This window comes from Brienomyrus brachyistius, chromosome 12 (genome assembly GCF_023856365.1).
Source record: "Brienomyrus brachyistius isolate T26 chromosome 12, BBRACH_0.4, whole genome shotgun sequence".
NCBI classification, from domain to species: Eukaryota; Metazoa; Chordata; class Actinopteri; order Osteoglossiformes; family Mormyridae; genus Brienomyrus; species Brienomyrus brachyistius.
This window is the reverse complement of record NC_064544.1, coordinates 10,948,086-10,958,813: the sequence shown is the minus strand read 5'-3', so window position 1 is coordinate 10,958,813 and position 10,728 is coordinate 10,948,086. Positions and strand designations below refer to the sequence as shown.

General features: G+C 42.4%; 1 protein-coding gene across 1 annotated transcript; it reads left to right on the top strand.

The window, feature by feature from the left end:
* The first annotated feature begins 326 nt into the window (after positions 1-326).
* LOC125704742 (fatty acid-binding protein, intestinal-like) lies at positions 327-2,141 on the top strand. The gene is made up of 4 exons (XM_048970733.1): positions 327-474; positions 652-824; positions 1,213-1,320; positions 1,840-2,141. The coding sequence occupies exons 1-4, from the start codon at positions 333-335 to the stop codon at positions 1,888-1,890; spliced, it is 474 nt and encodes a 157-aa protein (XP_048826690.1). The 5' UTR covers positions 327-332; the 3' UTR covers positions 1,891-2,141.
* The last annotated feature ends 8,587 nt before the right edge of the window (positions 2,142-10,728 follow it).

The window sequence follows — 10,728 nt, the reverse complement described above, 5'->3', positions numbered from 1 at the left end:
TAGACACAAAATTATGTTCAACAGTATCGGAGCACAATTGCAGAACAAAAACATGCTTTCAAAAACTACAACGGTCCTCAGTTACAGGTACTAAACATTTTTCAGATTAATTGATGATGTTTTCTGCAAAGTGACTGCGTGCAGGACTCGACCCTGTGATCGTTATTCGGGTTTATTGCGGGTCGAAGCCCTGCTCCAGACACTCTACGTGCTGCTTGTGCAGGTCAAATGCATCTAGCTGCACCAGAAAGGGAACCACCCCGTTTGCATCTCTGTAAGCATGAAATACATTCACATGCAATTGCTCAACAAGCCAAATAATTGCCATTATAATGACTCACATAGGAGTGTTCTTAAAAAGACAAGCCCCAGCACAGACGCGGCATTCAGCTCTCCAACCTGCAACCATGACTTTCAACGGAAGCTGGAAAGTGGAGCATAGTGAAAACTTTGCCAACTTTTTGGAACATATGGGTGAGTCTATTCAATCTGTAACGATTATTATGCTTTATAATTATTTATAAGTATCAGGCGACGGGGTGTATGTTATCAGAATGCTGGGAAGATTTAACTAATCAAAATAAGAATAATTTTACACGGCATTGTTCAGATACCGCCATGTAAAAGCTGGTTCATCTCTCTGACCCACAGGTGTTAATGTCGTGAAGAGGAAGCTGGCGGAACACGATAATCTAAAATTAATAATTGAGCAGACGGGTGACAATTTCCACATAAAGGAGTCCAGTACCTTCAGGAAGAAGGACTTTCAGTTCACGCTGGGAGTCCCGTTTGAGCATGAGCTAGCAGATGGAACAGTGATCGAAGTAAGAAAATAACCTGCTTTTAAAAGGAGATTCTGCTTATGTAACCTAATGTATTATGTAGGAACCTAATGAAGACACTAATATTATGAAAGTACCTAATACAATTTGAGCATTTAAATTTCCTAAAGCTTAAAAAAATAAAAAGCAAATTACAAAGTAAACAATATTTCGTAACTGAACACAATCCTACTAGTGCTTGAGCCTTATTTAAGAATTCTTGCACATGTGCACATACATCTCAACTAAATACGCTAAGTGTCTAACGCAAAAGCCAGTCAGCACTGTATTCTTGCTGTCTTTCGACACAGCCCTTTCGCTGAATGTACCGCTGGTCACAGCCTTTGTCGCATGAAAGTGTCCAATGTCAGACAGTTTTTTTGTCTTAAAGGGCTCATGGGTCCTTGAGGGAAACACACTCAAAGGGAACTTCACACGGAAAGACAACGGAAAAACGCTTCAAACCAACAGAGAAGTAATTGGGAACGAACTTGTGCAGGTGAGCATGTCTCTTCTCACGGTACGTCATCCATGAGATCCATTAACACCCAGAGTTGCACGGCATTAGATTTCATGTGCTCTGAAATGCGTCATTCATAAATATTTCTGTTAAATGCGCACTTTACTTCATTTTTGCATGATACAGAAACTGTGTTGTGTAATATATTGCATCACTAAATGAGCACTCACACATATAAAATTGGTTCCCCATTTCTTGCTGTTTTTGTGCTGATCCACTTAAGAATTTAAATTAAGAATTTGCTTATATAAAACTGAACACAAGCCTAGCAACAGTCCCTTGCCATCACAAAGCCTTTCCTATGTTTATCACAGTAGAGAAACATGGCAATGTATGAGCCCACCATTTACAAAACCACGATTTTTCTTCTTTAAATTCTTCTAAATTAGCGCGTTTCTTAATAAAAGCTATTATATGAATGCAAGTCTCAGTGCACTCATATGACGACAGCCCTTCAGCAGACGACCCCAAAAATGTCTTTCCTGTTCTTTTCCTCAGAGTTATAGCTATGAAGGAGTAAGTGCGAAGAGGACCTTCAAAAAAGTTTAGGCGTTTTAGGTGGACGATGGTGACACCGCACCAGAAACTGAGCGGGACTAGAGAGCGTGGGATAACCCGAAAGAGCGTGTTTGAAAGCGATTGCCTCATTGATGTAACCGTGCGGGATGGGTCACCGCCTTCATCCACGGAGGAGACAGACAAGGGCAGCTCCAAATCGGCAGCAAAGCTCCTTCCACATACTTTTGTCTCTAAGAACATTTACATAAAAACGAAAAATAAAGACTTCACTTCAAAAATCAGCATTTCTGTCTATATTCATTTGCTTTGGTTTCAGATGTTACATACACACACACACACACACACACACACACACACACACACACACACACACACACACACACATGCATTTATAAACACCACCAGTTTAGGCATTTGGAACTTTACATAGCTGAATATTGGGGGGAACGTGATATTTTACAAGCAGCCTTTATGAGTGCGTGAACAGAAAATATAGCATTGCATAATATCAAGTTTAACATCCGATACGGATACAGGAGAAAATGCGCTGTGAGATAATTATGCTGGCTATTTAACCACAATTAGGGAAATAAAACATAAAAAAATTAAAGTATACACATAGTGTGAGTATGATAGTTATTGTTATTTCATTATTTATATCGCCTGATACCTTGAAGAATATTCCGTGGAGGGTGGGGTTTGTCCCTCGTTATTAATAGTGGCACTTACATACTGTTTAGGCTGTTTTACTGAAAGTTAGTCAAAAAAATTATAAATACACCTGGTCGCATTGTGTGTACAATTAATAACACTATAGTTTTAGTATTTCACTAATTTTCTTGTGAAACCTACACAAGTTAGCCACCTAGCAGCCAAATCCCCTTTGCTACTGAATTGTTTTTAATATAAATGAATTGACAATTTTCTTTTACGTGTGGCGGGTGCGGGGGCGGAGGTTTGCGCAGCAGAATCTCGCCTAGAGCACCAGAACGGGTTTCAAGTAGAACTACGTGCCTTTCTTTGTGCGTCAAAGCCGTCAATCAAGTTAATTGAGTAATGGAAAAAAGAAAAGCTGTCCAATTTTGGCGGATTTCGAAATTATATCATTCGATAAGGTAAAACTCTTTACTTTAGGAGGCACAAATATTAGTAACTCAGTTATATGTTCGTTACCAGCGTTCGAGTCTTTGCTGTGGCTCCGTGGCGAAGGCAGTTATCGGGAAAACCAAAGGGGGCTTTATTAACTGCAATTTCAGGCAGCGCAAAAGGAAATGGACCACAAGGGCTCAAAACAGGGTAGGGAGGGTCAGGCGAGAACACAGGGCACACTGTGAATCATGAGCAAATATAGTAGCTACTTATGATAGAGGATTAATAATGATTCATTAATGATGAACAAACATGAGATTATCAACAATGGGGCCAAGCACAGTACCGTGGCATAAATGCCACTGAAAGAAATTCGGAACGAGGGAACAAAAGAACAGAGGAAAATAGGAACATAGCAACAATACCATAAGCTAACACAATGAAACATTCAAGGAAAACTGCAACACCAACAGAGCAGGAACAAGTATGGGAAATGAATCACTGAGTGAACGATATATTTTTAAATTCTGCCCAAACAGAGAGACACGGACGGGTCCCGCAGGCATTCTAGCATGAGACTTAGCCTGGGCATAGGTAGAGAGAATCTCAGGAGGACAGGATTGATTAGTAACATCTGAGAGAGAAGCTCGTATGGAAGCAAAAAAGGCAAGAGTGTCAGGAGAATTTACACGAGGGTAGGATATGGTAGGGAACCAAAAGTGAGACTGAAATGCAGATGTAATATGGGAACAATGGGTGCATTCAAATTGGGACGACCCAAGAATACAGAGACATCAAAGCTCAAAACTCTAGGTTACAGAGTTAAAAGCAAAAATGTATCTTGAAATTTGGCCTGATTGTGGCATTACAGGGTTGGATGGATTGACCCCAAACTTTATTGTGAGTGAATATTTTGGATTGAAGTTACCAATTGGTTGTATGGGCTGCCATAGACTCCACTGGAATAAATAAATAAATAAATAAATAAATAGATAAATAAATAAATAAATAAATAAAATAATAATAATAATAATAATAATAATAGGGGCGGCATGGTGGTGCAGTGGTTAGCATTGTTGCCTCACACCTCTGGGACCCGGGTTCGAGTCTCCGCCTGGGTTACATGTGTGTGGAGTTTGCATGTTCTCCCCATGTCGTCGTGGGGTTTCCTCCGGGTACTCCGGTTTCCCCCCACAGTCCAAAAACATGCTGAGGCTAATTGAAGTTTCTAAATTGCCCGTAGGTGTGCATGTGTGAGTGAATGGTGTGTGAATGTGCCTTGCGATGGGCTGGCCCCCCATCCTGGGCTGTTCCCTGCCTCGTGCCCATTGCTTCCGGGTTAGGCTCCGGACCCCCCGCGACCCAGTAGGATAAGCGGTTTGGAAAATGTATGGGTGGAAAACAATAATAATAAAATTAACGGTTACAAGAAATATATCTGTAAGCAACAATAATTGGCCCAAACATACAACAAGGGCATAGATGGCGTGGAAAGAAATTCCGAAAGAGGAAGTACAAGACCATGAGAACATAGAAGATATACCACAAGCCGACATACTTTAGGAAATATTCAAGAGAAACTGCAGCAACAGCAGATCAGAATCAAGTATGGGAAGTGACACACGAGGCACGTTTTTGAGTTCTACTTAAACAAGGGATGGACGAGAGGCAACAGAGGCTTTGGGGGAGACAGTTCTTGAGCTAAAACACTGAAGGTCTTGCCACCCATATAAGATACACTAAAGTGGGGCACCACTAGGAGGGCAGTTCCTGCAGACCAGAGGGGATGGGCAGGTGTATTAGGGAGGGGGGACTCTGCGCTATACTGGGGAGCAAGACCCTGTACTGCCTTAGAAGTCATCGGAAAGGGTTTATACTGTATACAGAAAGTGATAGGTGGCCAGTGAAGTTTATATGGGGAGAGTGATATGTGAAGATGCTTTATTGAAAATGAGAACTCCAGCAGTTGCCTTCAGGGTTCTAGAAGGTCTGAAGTAAACCAATAAGAGGTATGGGAGAAGGAGACAGGCCTTGCTTAATGGGAGTGTGGACATCAAGAGTATTAGACAAAGCCTTGATATAGGTAGAGAGAATCTCAGAAGGACAGAATTGATTAGTAACACCTGAGAAAGCAGTCAGGAGAGGAGCAAAAAGGCATGAATGGCAATGGAGGGTAGAGAAGGATAGGTTATGATGGAGAAACGAAAGTGGGATTGAACACAGCTCAAGAAATGACCAATGGGGTAACAGCATGGGCAGACACATATAAGCACATATATACACAGGTAATGAGTTATAAATGGGAGATGCTGTGAATAATTGAGACACTGGGTTGGAATCCATTAGGAGAATATGGGAAAGCCAGTGACATCTGCTGGCAAAACCGGGACATGGTGGAACTGACAGAGACAAACCCTCATTATTCCCACTGCCATGACAACCACTTTAAAAGGCCAAGACATCAAAATATATTAGAAAATCATTTTTCAGCGCCCCCCCCCCAAATGTAGTCAAATGACACAAAATCTAGTGCACATCCCAACGGTATGGCCCTGACTCCAAATACCAAGTTTTGTCTCAAACCATTAAAGAATCGCTGAGATATGAGCACACATCCTGTTTGGCAATTTCGCCACCAATTTCTATTAGCAATGACGGACAAACCGCTTTCACAAACAAAAATCTCTCTATTATCTCTTGTGAGGCTTAGGAGGACGATCATCTTGGTGAAGATTCGACAAAATTTGCAGCCTGTTGAAAATTCCTACATTTTCAATAAGATCCAATAGGGCAGCTGCATGAATTAGATCTGCATGAAAATTCCAACGAAGGAGACAGCCTGTCCCATGGTGTTTGGCGACATAAGAATTCTTTTTCTACGTCAAACCTTTCAATAGTTATTAGCCAAAATGCATTTTTGCTTATTGCAGTGCCCCCTAGTGGTGGAATGACGCCATTTTCGTTTACTTTCCTCAGAATTGGTTTCCATTTCCCAAATTTGTTTTTGGCATATCAAAGCCTTGCTATGATATGACCTCCCTTCCTGTTTGATGACTTTGTCATCAAAGTCATTGGAAGACAGCAGCCATAGCGTTTGACATAATATAATGACATGAACAAGTTTGGTCCCAACCCTCCATAGATGATGGACACCAATTTTGGTGCTGATTGGATCAATGGCCTAACAATAACATGGGTTGCAAAAATGTGTTTTCAATAAAAATTTAAAATGGTGGATAATCCAATATGCCAGAAATTGATGACAATGGCTGCAACTGATTCGTAACAACGATAACATCAAGATCTGTAGGCCAAACTGGCCAATGTGAAAATGATCGTTACAGCACAAGTGTGTACCAGATGTACAGCAATACTGTTTTTCTTACAATGAAAAAAAAAATTAATTTGTTGCTCAAACTTAAAACGTCTGGGTGTCATTATAAGGCTAAAATATTGTTAGACCACACAGCTCAGGTGACACTTGTCTCAAAAGCATGCTAAGGAGAATTGGGAGTTACCAAATTGTCAGCACCCTCAGAAAGAAAGGGTAAAAATGTGTACCGTTGCTTGTCACTAGGGCTGTACCCTCCAGGTTCTGCCAATTGTACACTTAGCTCTAGGTTACTGTACCTTTTAAGATAAAGAAATGGACTCTGTGGAACAGTGCATGCAGCCAAGAAGATCTCTGGGAGCGGTCTGCCCTCCAGTGTGCAGATACAAACACAGAATTTATTGCAACAATAAGGTTACAACCAAGGCTGGACACTTGCAAGTGTGTCCAATACTGTTTTACACCAATTTTTATACATTTTCTTATCGTTTAACAATATTTCTTCACTTAAGCATCATCATTCCTTTAACCATTCACCATCGCAGTTTTCTCCCTTGATCCACACCCCTAGATGATGTTTGGACCCCCGGCTGAACATAATTGTGACGTGACCATTTCTATCTGGTTTTTTAAAATACTCAGCCGTGAACTTTTGGTGAACTCAGGCGAATCCCTTCCCTTCAGTAGTAAATCTTGGCAGCCACAGCTTATTGCACATTGTTTAGCTAGAGGATTAATAATATATTTGTCCTTCAACATAGTGATAAGCTGCAACACTAATAAAAGTGGACATTCATACAACCAGGGTTAACATAAAACAGCTAACAAACTATGAAGCTAACATAAGGTGCAGATACATACTCAGTTGATTACATTGTAATGATTATATTGTGATGATTACATACAGTAGTGATGATTACATCATGAGTATTTGGCATGCTTTTTGTTAATATCATAATGATTATGCTCTCTCAGCGTTATATAGTGCTAAATAATATTCCATATATTTCCCCCCTTTGCGACTCCAAAGAGACCCGCACACCAGCCATCCAGCCTAGAATGGAGGGCAAAAACCCTAAGGTCAAGGGAAATTCCACCCCCAGTCCGCCAAGGGTGCCAACACTCAGATTCAAACAACTACAGCACAGAGGGTACATCAGTAAATGGAGGGGAGGATCGCTACATAATGAACTCCCCAGGATACATAACATACATTGTCATGTCTACATAACCTACCAGGACTACGTCACCTACCACAGGTTTAATGCATAAACATATCTGTCGTCTAGAAGGATAACTAAACGGTTAACTGATAACACTGTAGACTATTATAACAGACACTCAGTTGTGAGGAAGGAAGTCTCAGATGTTGTGGGAGGCAAGCATGCTTCAGCGTTTCCAGCCAGGAGTGATTACGGCTGGTACGGCTGAACTGCAGCTGCGGGTGGGAGCGCGTCTAAGACGCCTATGTCGTGTTGGTCCAGGACCTTGCCACTCCAAACGGTCCGTGTCTTCTCTTGGCTTTGCTTTCTCCTTTTTCTGTTTGAAAATAGCTTTGTGTATTTTGGCTAGACTCCTCATGTACAAGTTTAATTCACCTTCCAGCTGGTCTAGACTGGGCCCCTTATACGGCCCCCTCCAAGTCGATCCAGGCATTGGTCTCCCTGTCAGCATTTCATGCGGAGACAGATGAGTCACCCTGTGAGTCTCCTTCCGATACGCCATCAAGGCTAATGGCAGTGCATCCACCCAGTTCATTTTCGTGGTGGCACAAATCTTATTCAGCTTCTGCTTAAGTGTGTCATTCACTCTCTCTACCATGCCCTGTAACTGCGGGTGATGCACACTTCCCAACCTTTGTTTTATTCCCAGCTGTTGAGCCACTAACTTAGTGACGCTCCCCTCAAAGGCAGCTCCATTATCAGAGCTTATTTCGGTTGGTATCCCAAACCTTGGTATCACCTCTCTGATCAGGAATTTCACCACTGTCATCGCCCCCATGTCCTTGGACGGTATTGCCTCCACCCATCTGCTGAACCTGTCCACAATCACTAGCATGTATCGCTTTCCGTATGCTGCTTTTCCCATGTCCATATAGTCCATCACTAAGTGTCTAAACGGTCCCACAGGGACGGGAATGCGCCTCATTGGGACCTCGATTGCACTTTGCACATTGTATTCAATGCACACCTCGCATTCTGACAGGCTTTTGTCCACCAATGCTTGCAGCCGTGGTGCCCAGAAACCTTGCCTTTCAATTTTCCGTAACACCTCCCCCCTTGCGCAATGGTCTAGACCATGCGCATCCGTTATCAAGATGTCCATCAGTGACTGAGGTGCAACCAAAAGTCCCTCGCGGTTGTGAAAGAGACCACTGGCGTCCTTAGAGGCCCCCATTCTTTTCCACAAAGAGGTCTCATAAGGGCCAGCACGCTCCTGCAGGGCCACCAGGTCAGAGACAGTAAGGTCCGGCTGCAAAGTCACCACAGGCAAAAGGCGAGCCGTTCTTGCCTGTGCAGCTGCTCTGGCTGCTTCGCCAGAAGCACTAGTGTGACCTTTGCGGTGATCCTGACACTTATTAGCCAAACGCTTAGGATGCATCATTGCGTGGAGCAACTCCAAAATCTGATTACGATGCTGAATGGGTGAGCCGTCACTTTTGCGAAACCTCCTCTGCTTCCTGACTGCCCCAAACAGTTGCAATACACCTTGTGCGTATGTAGAGTCTGTAGATTGTAACCGTCTTATGCTGTCCTTGCCGACTTCGGCTCCGCCAACTGAGCTGCGCCGCCGGCTCTGAAACGACAGTGTAAAAATAATCACCCTGAGTCTGAACTACAGCAAACCCAGCCTTCAAGGCGTCTCCATCTCTCCAGCACGAGCCATCCACAAACAAAACCATGTCACTATTTACAACGGGAGAGCTCTCCAGATCAGGCCTCAGTGTAGTATAAACCAAAGCCCTTCACCCTCCAGGGGAATACTGTCTGCAGGGTTCACTGTAGTACAGCACTTTATTGTCACATCTGGGTAAGTGAGAAATGCTAAGTACCCTAGCTGCCTTTTTCAATGAGGCCCACCACCTTATATAAAGTATAAATTGTCACTGGATAGCCCATTGTGATGGCAGTGGCCAAGCAGTTGACCACCACACCCTGGAAACAGGGTGGGTATCCCTGAGCTACATTGTCCAGCTTCATGCTGTAGTATGCCAATGACACAAGTCCTGAGTGAGCAGGGCTGTCCCAAAGCCGGCCTTCCTGTTCCCGACATACAGATCAAACGGCTTGGTGTAGTCTGGGAGGCCCAGAGCAGGTGCGCTCTGCAGCTTCTTCCTGAATAACTCCTTTTCTCTTTACGCCTTTCTGTATCCTTATTGGTCTTATGATACCTAACCAGAGTCTCCATCTCCTCACACACCTCCACATCCCATGTGCCCCTTTTAGGCCACTTAGTTGCCAGGGCCGTTGTTCTATTCTCCCACTTTTTAGACATCTTTTCTATCCTTGCTTTAAGCAAGGGGATGCTCCCTCCCCAGCTGCTGTGCTGGTGTTTCTGCTGCCTTTACTGGGGCCTGCATTTTACTGCTTCCCTGCACTCTACTGTCACTGGGCCTGTTTTATGGTCAGGAATAGAAGTTAGCAAAAATCCTCACAGTCAGCCCCTCTTCTATTCTCTTTTCTTGATAGGAATTCTCCCCCTGACTGCACTTAACTCACCATAACCTGTCACTACCTCTAGATTATTTATTTGTTTTTCTACTTGCTCGCTCTCCTGAGTGAACCCCCCAGTGCTGCCCTCAGTTATCCAAGGGCACTCATATACTAAAACCTCCCTTCTGCCAAATCCTCAAAGACTTCTCCTGTTCTTTTTTTTCCTAGTGCAATTCATGTTATCTGTCCACTGTACAGCCAAGCCTCCTTTCGCTTTCTAGGCTAAACTCCCAAATTCCATGAGAGGTCACAAAAACCTCGTGTTTATGAACTTCTGTTCTCTCTCTCTCAAAAAAAAACAAAACGTGTTCTAATACCCTTAGTCTTCTTCAATACTATTGTGAAAAAAAATTGTAGTAAAGTATATATATTTAAAAAAGCGACACTTTGCTGGAAGTATATTTGTGTATTAAGTGCATTATTTTAGGATGCCTTATTACAATTTAAATGCATTTAAATAGCACTTACGAACTAATTAATTACATTTAAAGTACATTAAGTGCTACTTATGAGTCCTTTTTCGGACATCTCAAGTTGTATTTTAGTAGAGTTGATAACATAATGAACAAAAAAAAATGTACAATACATTTGAAATGTATTTTTAGTCTATTGATAAGTGCATTGTCAATTATGCGTACTTTAGTGCCACTTTATTTCAGTTACAGTTGAACTACATTTTCATTTAAATATGTTTAAATTGCAATAACCACAAAAATATTAAACTGATAAAATAAT

Excerpts from the sequence above, each read along its gene's own strand:
- LOC125704742 (XM_048970733.1), top strand. The coding sequence starts at position 333 with ATGACTCACATAGGAGTGTTCTTAAAAAGACAAGCCCCAGCACAGACG. Across the intron at positions 825-1,212 it reads CAGATGGAACAGTGATCGAA|GGCTCATGGGTCCTTGAGGG; the intron begins GTAAGAAAATAA and ends TTTGTCTTAAAG. Across the intron at positions 1,321-1,839 it reads TTGGGAACGAACTTGTGCAG|AGTTATAGCTATGAAGGAGT; the intron begins GTGAGCATGTCT and ends TCTTTTCCTCAG.